General features: G+C 37.9%; 1 protein-coding gene across 2 annotated transcripts; it reads right to left on the bottom strand.

Annotated features, from left to right (window-relative positions):
* Positions 1–5,522: 5,522 nt before the first annotated feature.
* On the bottom strand, positions 5,523–12,002 carry LOC127560809 (uncharacterized). Of its 2 annotated transcripts, XR_007953410.1 has the most exons (3): positions 11,640–11,960; positions 9,184–9,291; positions 5,523–8,203 (listed from the first exon to the last, which is right to left on the bottom strand). XR_007953410.1 is itself a non-coding variant. In XM_051995686.1 (2 exons), exons 1-2 carry the CDS (start codon positions 11,682–11,684, stop codon positions 8,674–8,676), a joined length of 663 nt encoding a protein of 220 aa, XP_051851646.1. In that variant the 5' UTR covers positions 11,685–12,002; the 3' UTR covers positions 5,523–8,673. The 2 variants fall into 2 exon arrangements, 1 of the variants encoding a protein (XP_051851646.1); XM_051995686.1 differs by having other exon boundaries at positions 5,523–9,291; positions 11,640–12,002.
* Between the last annotated feature and the right edge of the window lie 722 nt (positions 12,003–12,724).

Genomic DNA, 12,724 nt, shown 5'->3' with positions numbered 1-12,724 from the left:
TATCTTACATCTGTAGATATTCAGGTCTTTAAAGAGTTCTAATAATGGGAAGACAATTATCACAGTGGTCTGTGAGACCTAACTGCTATTTTGTTTATTGGGACTGCAGCTGACAACTGTCCTGTGAGGCAAGCATATTTCCTTACATGGGAAGCTGCTGACCAGTCTATATACTGGTCTCTCCACATTTTGTAGCAGTCCCTGTGAATCAGTATGTCTGTCTAAGACTGTTCTAACTTTTGTTAGATTTTTGTTGTTGTTGTTGCTCTAGATTTTGGACAAATTACAGCTATATTGACCTGCTTCTGGACCTGGATCAGCCCATTGGTGATGTCTGCTTTTTAATAAGCTGTTCATATTTACCATAGCTTTCCTTCAAAGGAGCAAGTGTCTTTTAATTTCATGGCTTTAATCACTGTTTGCAATGAAGTTGGAGCCCAAGAATAATTTCTTCTCTATTTGCCAGGAAGTGATGGGATGAGTTGCCAGGAGTTTAGGATTTTGTTTTGGTTATTTTTAGATGATAAGCTTAGAGCCAGTTTATTCATTCTTCTCCTTCATCCTTATCTAGAGTCTTCTTAATTCTTTACTTTTTACCATCTGAGAGGTATTATGAACATACTGAGATTGTTAATATTCTCCTAGCAAACTTAATTCCAGCTTTTGATTTGTCCAGCTTGGCATTTTGTGTGACAATTCATATAAATTAAATAAAGTAGGCAACAATATTTAGTCTTTTTCAGTCTTTAAACCATCGATTATTCCATGTTCAGTTCTGTTATTTCTTGGCCCACATATAGGTTCCTCAGGAGACAAGAAAAATGGGATCTGATTCTCCAATCTTTTTGAGGACTTGTCACATTTCGTTGTGATCCACACAAAGGCTTTAATGTAGTCAATGAAGCAGAAGTTGTTTTTTCTCTGGAGCACCTATGCTTTCTCCACAATATAGCAAATGTTGGCCATTTGGACTCCCTGTCCTCTGCTCTTCAAAAATCAGCCTGCTCTCTTGATAATTCTTGTTTCACACATTGCTGAAGCCTAGCTTGCAGCATGATCTTTTTGGCATGTGAAATGAACCCAATTGTTCGTTAATTTGAACATTCCTAGCAATTGCCCTTCTGTAGGACTGGGATGTAAGCTGATCTTTTGTAATCCAGGAGATACTATTGTGTTTTCCAAATTTGCTGGTATACTAATTGAGTGAAGTACTTTAACAGCATCTTTTTTTTTTAGAATTTTAAATAATTCAGCTAAAATATCATCATTTTCCCTAGTCTATTGTTAGCAATGCTTTCTAGGGTCCATTTGAATTCATTATCCCAGTATTTTGGCTTGTCTAATTTTGTGCATTCTTTAAACTCTTCTGCTTCTGTTAAATCCCTACCATTTTTGTCTTTTCCTATGCTTATTTTTGCATAAAATTTTCCTTTGATAGCTCTAATTTTATTGAAGAGATTTTTTGTCTTTCCCACTCTATTGCTTTCTTCTATTTCTTTGCATTATTCATTTAAGAAAACCATCTTATTTCTTCTTACTAGCTTCTGGAGAATTCTGAATTTAGTTGGGTATATCTTTTCTCTTTCTTTATTCCTTTTCCTTCTTTCCCCAGCTATTTCTAAAACCTCATCAGACAGCCATTTTATTTTCTTGCTCTTTTTCTTTAGAATTTTTGTTGATGTCTTCTGTATAATATTTCAAACTTCTGTCCACAGGTCTTCAGATACTCTATCTACTAGATTTAATCCTTAAATCTATTCTTCACCTCCACTTTATATTCATAAGGGATGTTATTTAGGTCATACCTATACAATCTGATGGTTTTCCCTATGTGCTTCAGTTTAAGTCTGAATTTTGCAATAAGTTCACTATCTGAGCCACGATCAGTTCCAGGTCTGGATTGACTCTATAGAGCTTTTCCACTTTTGGCTGCAAAGTATGTAAGCTATCACATTTCTATATTGACCATTTTTTGTTTATTGTTCATGTAGAGAATGGCCTTTTGGGTTGTTGAAAAAAGACTTATGAGTTATCTTGACAACATCCTATTCTTTGCCTTACTCAGATTTTGTAGTCGCAAGTCAAATTTGCTTATCATAATTATCTTTTGATTCTCTATTTTAGTATTTTAACCCACTATGATGAATGTGGTATCTTGTAAAATGTTATTTCTAAAAGATTTTGCAGGTCTTCATATAACTGATCAACTTGGGCATTTTTGACACCAGTAATTGGAGTATGGACTTGTATTACTGTGGTGATAAATGGTTAGCCTTGGATTTGAATGAGTATTATTCTGTCATTTTTGAGATTATATCCCTGTATTGCTTTTATTATCCTTTTATTGACTATTCCATTTCTTCCAAAAGATTTTTGTCCCCAGTAGTATAGAAATCATCTGAATTAATTCACCCATTTCTGACTATTTAAATTTACAGATACCTACCCAATGTCCATATTTAATCTTATCTTGGTTTATAGAGCTTACATTACAGGTTCCTATACAAAATTTGATGTGCCACAGTTCTCTTTTAATGTCCTGACCCAGTTTCCCTAATTATCCTATTTAGTTACTCTCCCTCAGGTTTACCTTTCCCTCTTAATGTTAGGATAAAGGTCTTATATCTTAGACCTTAGGCTATAATCATTCCCTCTTAATGTTTGATGGGATAAGGGTCTTTATCCATTTTAGATGTCACTAGAATATCAGGAACCTCTCTAGTATCTCCCATTATCTCATCCTAGGTGCCTCCTCCCATTAGGTCATCCCCATCCAGGTACCTCCCCCATTATGTCATTGTTCTTGTTACCCTATAAAAGAATCTTGTATCTGACATTGACTGCTGGATTCTTTGAGATGATAGTCTCATTTAGCCCTGGGACTAAACCATGGATCCATCTGGTCCCAGTAAATCTCTCCATTAAATAAATTATTAAATTGTTCTCTAATCTCTATCTTGCTCAGTTTCTCCAGCATTACATATTAATCTTTACAGCACTGGATACATACCTGAGCTTCTCCACTTCATTAGTACAATATCTATACTTGTAGTCTCTCTCCAGTCTTCCCCAGTAATGTATTGGTCACCTTTGTCTTCCAACCTGAGTGGTTTATCTTCTTGTCTCATCTATTTTATCATTTTAGTACTGTCCTTGAGTTTTGTCAAACATATTAAAATAGTTGGCCATTTCCTTCTTCAGTGGATCACCTTTTGTCATTAGTTTGCTTTGTACTTAACTTGTTTTAGGTAACTTTCTTCCTGTTATTCCATAGTAAAAATTTTTAGCTCACTATACCTTAAAAAAAGCATTGTTAACTATAAACACCATATGAAATCAGTCATTAGATTTTACAAACTTTTTCTTTTGTGCTGAGATAATTAGAGTTAAGTGATTTGCCCAAGGTCTCATAGCTAGTCAGTGTTAAGTGTCTGAGGCCAGATTTGAATTTAACTCTTCCTGACTTCAGGGCTGGTGCTCTATCCACTGTACCACCTAGCTGTCCCACAAACTTTTTTTTGAAAAAAATGTTTAGCAACTAGTCTGCTATCTTGCTTATAAAAAGTCTCAATAAATTTTGGAGATGATAAATTTGAGTTTCTCAGAGGCATTTAAAATTTCAGGCTAGAAAGCTAAGATTCCAAAGCTAGAAGATTTAGGAGATTTTAGAGAAGATTTATCTCTAATTGTAGAATCAAAGCACTTGGTTCTTAAAGGAAGTTCAGTTATCAGCTAACAGTTAAGAGTGGAATTGTGAGGCTGGGTGACTTCCCACAAGACCTATACCACAAAGGAATTCACCTATTCGCCTGCCTGATTATCATCTTCTGTCCCTATCACTGTTTTCCAAAGCAAAAAATTAAGAGTCTGTATTTTGGGAGAAACTCTTCCTTTTCACAAATGCTTTAAAAACTGATTTTAGAATTCAAAGATTATTGAAAGAAGTTATATTATTGTTGAGACTGGAAAGAGGGATTCTAGGACCAGTGTTGCGAGATGTCTCAAAAGAATTTGCAGGCTTGAACCATCTTTTAGTCAAGGGGCAAAGTTTTATTGCAATAGTAATTATGCCATTATAAACAGCAGGCTGGAATTCTAAGGGAATTTCAGCAGAGAAACAGAAGCAAAGGAGATATATTTATCCAGTTTTCAATCATAGATATGCTAATTCTATAGCTCATAGGTAGGAAGAAGTGGTTCTCCATTAACCAGATTAATGACAAGATTATCAGTCAGCAATGAATTGAGGAGTGGTCTTATTCACTATTGTCTCCAGAATTTGATCTGTGGGAGTTTCCTGAGGTTAGAAGTTATCTGACTAAGCAGTGGAGACAGACTGGGCTAAGGGTTTCCTGAAGCAGATTCCAAAGCTAGAAGATTTGGGACTACGGACTTGTAAGAACAGAAGCCCCCCTGAGGTCAAAGTGTTGTGCCACAGTGCCCTTTTATGTTTTGACCCAGTTTCTTCATTGTCCTATTTAGTTACTCTGCCTCAGGTTATGACCCTTCCTTTTTAATGTTTGATGAGATAAAGGTTTTATATCTTTAGGCTGTAATTATTCCTTCTTAATGTTTGATAGGATAAAGGTCTAATCTAATCCATTTTAGATATCATTAGAATATCAGTAACCTCTCCAGTACCTCCCTTCATTGTGTCATCCTAGGTGCCTCCCCCCTTTAGGTTATCCCTATCCACGTACCTTCCCTATTATGTCATTGTCCTTGTTATCCTATAAAAAATCTTTCTGTCTAATACTCAGGGCTGGATTCTTTGAGCTGATAGTCTCATTCAGCCCTGGGACCAACCATGGATCCATTTGGTCCCAGTATATCTCTCCATTTAATAAATTATTAAATTGTTCTCTAATCTCTGTCTTGCTCAGTTTCTCCGGCATTACAAAGGGACCCCAAAATCATATTATATCTTTATGACTTGACAACTTATGTACTACTGGAGAGTAGATCTGTGAACAACACTGGGTTATTATGGGAAAGGGCCATATATTTTTATAGTATTTTATACTATTTTGTGTTCTTGCTAACCCTGAATAGAATGGATACATAGGCTTGTGATTGCATGTGCATGTACGCACATGCTGCAGTTTGGAAAGAGTATGCTTGTTCAAGTACAAGTACAAAAGCCAAATGTCACTGAGTCACAGTGGTAGGTGAAGGAAGAATGTAAGGTAGGGGGAGTGAAACAGATTATTAAAGACTCTGAATTCCAAACAGAACATTTTATATTTAATCCTGGTGGTGATAAGGAACTACTGGAGATTTTGATCATCAAGGGGATGATATAGTCTGACTTGCACAGCTGAGTAGAGAATAGCTTAGAGCAGAAACTTGTGGTAGGGAGATCAACCAGCAGACTATTGCAATAGTCCAAATATAAGGCATTTTTATTAATGATGCTGTTCTAGTGGTAGAGAATTAATGTGAGAATCCCCTCTTTTGGTCAGAGGTGCAGATTCAATGTGTGAGAGATAGAAATCCTATCCAAAAAATGACTACTCAGAGACTTCTTGAACTAAAAAGCAGAAAAGTTGTTTATTAATAGATTCTCATGATAATGAGCAATTCCACCGTGAGGAGGGAAAGAGAGAAAGCTCATGGTAGAAGGGCTAAAGAATTAGGAAAGATATACAGTTTTTATAGTTTAATTACAAAGGACTACATCATGGGTTGGGGAGCATTAAAAAATAGGTGCCCTCTACCCTTAATTGAATGTTAGACATTGGTGCCAAAAATAGATTAGAACAGAATGCTTTCAGATTCCCTGGTTCCGAGAGGAACTATACATCAGACCTTCAAGTTCAGATTACCAGGCTAACAGCATTTAACTCATAGTCTAAATATTGATAACATTGAACAGTGATAAATGTCATCATTTTAGGTTAAGTAAATATATCTAGAGTTTAAGTTAACATTGGCTAATACTCAACATATTTATGCAGGTCACAGAGACATAGAAATAATGAAAAATAAAATATAGAAAAGGAATTTAAACATTCCTGGAAGTTCTTTATTTTATCTCCACTACACACAACTCCCCCCTTCTAATATGTAAATGATTTTTATCATATTTTCTATGAAGAACTTACACATTGCTCAAAATCAGTTAACAGGTTTACACATTGTTTATCAAGTTCACTCTCAGAATCATCCCTTTCCAGTACCCTCCAGCCTTTCCTTTGGAGAATCGTCAATTTAACATCATCTTCTGGATGCAATAATTTTGATAGGGATCATTGGACTATTCTGGTTATTAATATAATCGTACCGGGTAAATTAGTCCATACCGATAAAAGTTGTTTCCACCAGCTACCATTAAACCAGGACCACCAACTATTAGAGAAAGGGGATTTCCACATCTGTATAGGCACATGGACTATTCTGCGAATGCCCTTAGTAATTTCTTTTACCACTTGCCCATTATCATTGATTTTGCATACAACAAGTGGACAAGTTTAATTTTCCACAGACCCCTCCTTCCTCTACTAGCAAATAATCTAAAATTAGTTGATGCTGTAAAACAGCCTCTTGTGTTTGAGTGGCTTGATCAGCTAGCAAATCAAGAGCTTGAGCAATCTGGTTAGTTGTTATTTCCAGGACTGCTTGTAGTGTAATTAATCTGTTCAATATATATGTTGGTGTTCTATATCCCCAACTTCCATCCTGAGCCCGTATTCTTTGATGATTCTTTCTGGGGGCCATGTATCGCCCCATCCATTAGCATCACCTGTTTGAGTCAAAGAAGTGTCTGTACTAGAGAACGATCTAAGCCTTGTTCTTCTCTTCTTAGATTATCATATAGTCATATTCCTAGTTGTTTGTCGCTATCTTTTGAGAGGAAGAAAAACTTAGGCCTTATTGTACCTATATAACAACTCTCAGTCCAATTCTTTGGAAGATGAGTGTAAGCCATTTGACCACAAATTCAATAGTGTCCTCTTAAAGCTGGGATTTTCTCATGCCAGAAGATAAAAACTCCTGTTGAGGGCGAGAAATATTTAACATCCTATGAGCCTAAGAGCCCCCCTTTCAAGGGTTTTGAATTACACCTCCAAAGTTGTTTTTCAATCATCCAAGTGCAATTATAGTCATTTTCCCCAATAAAGTCTATATTAGTCCAAAAGTTACCAAACATTCTTCTAATAGTGCCATTTCCACTTTCCCACTTCCATCCCATTACAGTGCTAGCAGTACCTGGCTTTGTACTATTTAACCTTAAACATCTCCATAAATCTCGGGGTGTTTGACAAGTTGGCTTCTTTTTAAATTCCTTCAAGCATTCTTCATTAACCTCTATTGCATGTTGACAAGTATGTTTAACCACTGACCCATCATCACAAACAATAGTTGTTTTATTTCATCCTATTTTTATATTTACTACAATCTGTAATATCTACCTTCTCTGGTCAGTGGGTAAAAAAAGTCCATTCACATTTACTTCTCTCATCCAATGGCCCTGTGCCTGTTTGATTTAAACAATGTCCTCTGGAACAGCATTAGCTAGTTTGCACTGGTGTTTCTCCTGATCTGACCAAAATCCTCTACCATCATGTACAACTGATGTATTACTCAATATTCAAGATGGAGATAAAGGGACAGGTACCCAGGGCCATCGTGTGAGTTGTTCAGGCTCCCTACATATCCAGCAATTTTCGAGATAAAATGTATCAGCAATAACCTGGATCAAGTTCTGGAAGCTATTGCCTTCCTTCAGTAAAGGATTAGGTAATGTGTCAGCAAGGGGTAGTATTATACATAGAGATAGAAAGCACAGTCCCCTTCTGTGTGTGTTTTGTTTGGTCCCCATTCTACCAAATAATAAGTCAAATTTCTAAGTTGAAGTAACACTGTCCAATAGAAAATAATATCTAACACTGTTAGAAAAAGCCCCAATAAAGTACCCCAGAGATCAGTACTACTATTAAGATCTTACATGCACAATTCATCAGTTCCATTTTAATGTTTGCTTTAACTGGTCCTCTGGATTCAACTTCAAGGTCCACACCCTTAGAGCATCTACTGGTCCTTTAATTCTGGTATCATGGGTCCATCCTCTCTCTTTATTACCAACTGCTGTGTATGATGTTAAGATGATTTAGAATGGTCCTTCCCAAGTTGGTGTCAGCTTATCCTCCTTCCATGGCCAAAGTAGGACCCAGTCTCCAGCTGGAACTTATGCACTGCAAACCTTAAGGGAAGAGTCTGAGCAATAATCCATTTCAATTGTAAAGTTTTCAAATGTTGCAATAAATACATAACATATTTTCTCAAAAACAAGTCCTTAGTTTCAAATATTGAGTCTAAGGAGGGGTTTTGCATTTCCCTAGGATAAGAGTGACCATATAATAACTCATAGGGTGATAACCCCACATCCCTTCAAGGTTTTGTTCTAATCTTGTTAAGACAAGGCAAGGGGAAGGTACTTAGTACAGGGCAATTGTCTCTCTAAGGCCAATTTGGTTAGTTGCCATTTAATTTCCTGATTCATCCTCTCCACCTTGCCTGATGAGGGTGGATGCCATGGGGTATGTAAATCCCAAGATATTTCTAGAGCTTGGGCTATAGATCCAAGGACTCTGGCAGTGAAATGAGTGCCTTGGTCCGAATGTATTCACTCCACTAACCCATACCTCAGAATGATGTGTTCAAGAAGCATTTTTACAACCACTGAAGCTGTTGCCCAGGCAAGGGGAAAGGCCTCTCCACCCATGAGGTCAGATGGTCCACTATGACTAATAAGTATTTGAGATGCTCCACACATGGCAGTTTGGTGAAGTCCATCTGTATGCTCTGAAAAGATCTGATGCCAGGGGGCCTTCCCCTTTTTCGGACTTGTTGTTGGACTGCTCTATTTGTCCTTTGACAAATAAGACAACCCCTAACAAGCTGCCGCACTATTGTGTACAGGCCAGGTGGTACAAAGTTGGTTAGCACCGCATCACACAGATCCTGGACATCCCAATGATTGCCTTGATGTAAATGTTGAAGTACATATCTCATACCTGCTGTGGTCAGTACCTCTCTGCCATCAGGTAGGAACCAATGCCCCTCTTTATCCTCCTGAGCACCAAGGCTCTGAATCTTTTTCTTCTCTTCCAGAGTAAGGGAAGGTGGAGGCAATTGAGGTGGAAATGCTGGAATTAGCACCATCATTTCCTCTGTACTTACAGATTCCTCTTCTCCAGCCCATTTTGCTTCCTCATCCACAAGGTGGTTTCCCCTAGCCGCAAATGAATTTCTTCTCTGATGTCCTTGTACGTGAATCACTGCAATATTCTTAGGCAATATAAGATTAGTTAGAATTTCAGTGACCAATGCCCTGTGTCAATTTCTTTCCTTTGCTATTTACTATTCCCTTTTTCTCCCATATCTTTCCAAATATATGAACAATTCCCCAAGCATATTTTGAATCTATGCATACAGTTCCATTCTTCTCTTCAAGTAATTTTAGGGCTTGATTTAATGCATACAATTTACAAGTTTGAGCTGACCACTCTTTTGGCAAGGATCCAGCTTGAACCAGAGTCAAGTTTTTTCCCATTAACAATAGCATATCCATTTTTCCTTTTCCCATTAACCACTTGTGTGAGGACCCATCTATGAAACATTGAGTATCTTTTAACAAAGGGATCTCCTGCAAGTCCTCTCTTATTAGTTTGATAATCAATTACAGTTAGAAAATCATGTTCGAGGAACACATGTTCCCCAGGGGAAGCAGATAAGAACATAGCAGGATTAAGGTTATGGTCTGGTGAGAGTACCAAATCATCTTTTTCTAATAAAATTGCTTCATATTTTAAAATCCTTGAATCAGTTAGCCACCTCTCAGCCCTTTGATTTAGAATTGATAGAACTTTGTGTGGGATACTCACTATTAAACTACTTCCAAAGGTTAATTTCCGACTTTCTTCTACCGAAAGTGCTGTGGCTGCTACTGCCTGGATATGAGTAGGCCATCCCTTCACCACTGGGTCCAATATTTTTGACAGAAAGGCCACTGGGTGTCACTGTCCTCCAGTTACCTGTGCTAATACTCCTAAAGCCACCCGGTTTACCATATTTACATATAAAGGAAAAGGCTTTTCTAATGATGGCAAAAGTAATACGGGGGGCTGACATTAATGCCCACTTAAGTTGTTTAAAATTTCCTTCTCCTTCTGAATCCCATTGCACTACATTGGGCTTCTCCTCTAACAAATGAGTATATAATGACTTAGTTAATAATCCAAGTTCTACAATACCCCATCAATCCTAAAATTTCCAGAGGGCCTTTTTTGTCCTAGGGCTAGTAATTGGAAGAATCCCCTCCACAAGTACAGAGTCCAATTTCTTCTTCCCTTCACTTATAAAATGATCTAAATATTTTACTTCACGTTCCACAAATTGCAATTTATTCTGGGAAACTCAGTCCCTGTGCTCCTAGATAATTTAACAAACTGATAGTGACTTGGGCAATATCACTCTTTTTCTGTCCTGTCACAAGAAGATCATCTACATATTGTAAAACTTTTACCCCTTTAATTGGGTTCTCAAAATTTTCAATTATTCCTTCCAATATTTGCCCAAATAAATTGGGGGGATTCTGTGTATCCCTGTGGTAATACACACCATTGATATTGCTGTTTTCTCCCTGTATCTGGATCTTCCCACTTAAATGCAAAAATATTCTGACTGTCCTCAGATAAGGGGCAACTCCAAAATGCATCCTTTAAATTGATTACACTAAACCATGCACTACCCTCTGGAATCCTTCCCAAGATCGTATAAGGATCTAGTACTACTGGATGAGATGGCAACACCATTTTATTTATTTCCCTCAAATGCTGGACCATTCTATACGTCCCATCTTTTTTCCTTACAGAAAGAATGGGAGTATTAAATGGTGAGATGCAAGGTTCAATTAGTCTTGTTTTCAGCAACCTTCTAATTACTGGCTGCAGTCCCTTTTTCCCTTCATTTGGAATTGGATATTGCCAGACCCTAACAATGGTATGTGGGTCATTTAAAGTTATTTGTATTGAGTGAATAGACAACAGTCCTGGATTCTCGGGATTTGCCCAAATCTCAGAGTTAATCTCCCGTTTGTCTACTTCCTTCATCACAAAAGTTCGGACTAGAACCAGCAGGGGACCCCGAGGCACAAAGACTAATTGAAAGCTTTGTTATCAAATCTCTAACAAATTTATTCCTGCCCCAGGAGCCATTAAAAATTGTCCAAGCACTTAAACTCCCTCATATTCTATAGGCAATACCTCAGTCATGGGTACTGAGGAAGTTTCTCTCTTAACTCCAGAAATCATCATACATTTTGATGATAATTTCTCCCCTTCTGATAGTTGTGTCACAGAAGTTCAGGCTGCACCTGAATCAACTAAAAAAAACATTTCTTCCTTTTTCGACCCCACCTTCAAATTTATCAAGGGCTCTAGGTGGGGTCCCCCGAACCCCTAACACCCTTAGTCTTTCAATTCTATGAGGGACAATTCCCACTCCTCTTTAATTTTCTGTGGGCACCTCCTAGAGAAGTGACCTGGTTTCCCACAAGACCAACAAATCACATCAACTCTCTTCCTTCCACTCCCCTCACCTCTTTCCTAACGGGGCTTTCTTGCATTCCCTCTTACCTCTTTTTCCTTATTAGCATTCTGCTGTGTTGTCTGCAACAACATCTTAATTCTTCTATCTCTCTGTTTTTCCTTCTCCTCATCCCTTCTTACATACACCTTGGTGGCTTTTTTCAGAAGGGTTCTTAAAGGAACTGCATCCACCTCTCAATCTTTTGTATTTTCTTATTAATATCTGGCCAGGAATTGGATACAAACTGTACTTTCAATATCTGTTCATTCTCTGGTCTATCAGAGTCGGCCCCTGAATACTTCCTCATTCCTTCTCTGAGTCTTTCTAAATACTGAGCTGGTGACTCACACTTTTTCAGTGTTTTGTTTATTTTTTTTTGTCTTTTTGAGAAGGCATCCGGTATTCCTACAATTACTAGCTCCCCTCAAGTCCTGCGTATTTTGCCTATGGGCCTGATTATTGTTATCCCATCCTGGGTCATTCACTGGATATTTCTGCTCTGCTGGGATCACTCCCTTATTCAGGGGTGGGTACCTCCTCTCCGGTTCCCGCATAGCCTGTGCTCGAATTGAACACCTCTCCTCAGGAGTGAATAATATGAATAAGATATGCATCAATTCTGATCAAGTATATAAGCTGGGGCCTAAAAATTGATCCAATTATTTGGATGCCCCAATCAAATCTTCCATGATAGGAACTAATTCCTTCTTAAATTTTCTAACCTCATTTGCTGACAGAGGTGCATTTACAAATCTAATGCCTCCCTGAGCCCTGCCTAATGGGACCTCTCTTAGTGGATACATACACTGTACCTCATTAGCTACTGGCCCTTGCTCCTTTTTCTCTCTAAAGGGGAGATTCTGAACATCCTGTCTTAAGTGCTCTAATTCTTTTCTTAGATATTTATATGAGTCACTGCGAGCTCTGCCTATACTTTCCTGGCCTAAATCCATTACTTCTTCTTCTACAGGAGGGAGAGGAGGAGGCAAAGGATTTTCCTCTGGTGGTGCAAAGGGGGATACTGCATAAGGAGGTGGAAGGGCAGCAAGGGGATCCCACTGTCTAGCTTCAGACTTTAGGTTCTTATCTGTAATGACCGCATATTTAAAATCAGCCGGAGTCAGGAATTCAG

Source organism: Antechinus flavipes, chromosome 4 (genome assembly GCF_016432865.1).
Source record: "Antechinus flavipes isolate AdamAnt ecotype Samford, QLD, Australia chromosome 4, AdamAnt_v2, whole genome shotgun sequence".
Classification (NCBI taxonomy): Eukaryota; Metazoa; Chordata; class Mammalia; order Dasyuromorphia; family Dasyuridae; genus Antechinus; species Antechinus flavipes.
This window is presented reverse-complemented; position numbering and strand designations above follow the sequence as displayed.

Excerpts from the sequence above, each read along its gene's own strand:
- LOC127560809 (XM_051995686.1), bottom strand. The coding sequence starts at position 11,684 with ATGTTGTTGCAGACAACACAGCAGAATGCTAATAAGGAAAAAGAG. Across the intron at positions 9,292-11,639 it reads ATGCTAATAAGGAAAAAGAG|AATATTGCAGTGATTCACGT; the intron begins GTAAGAGGGAAT and ends ATATTGCCTAAG.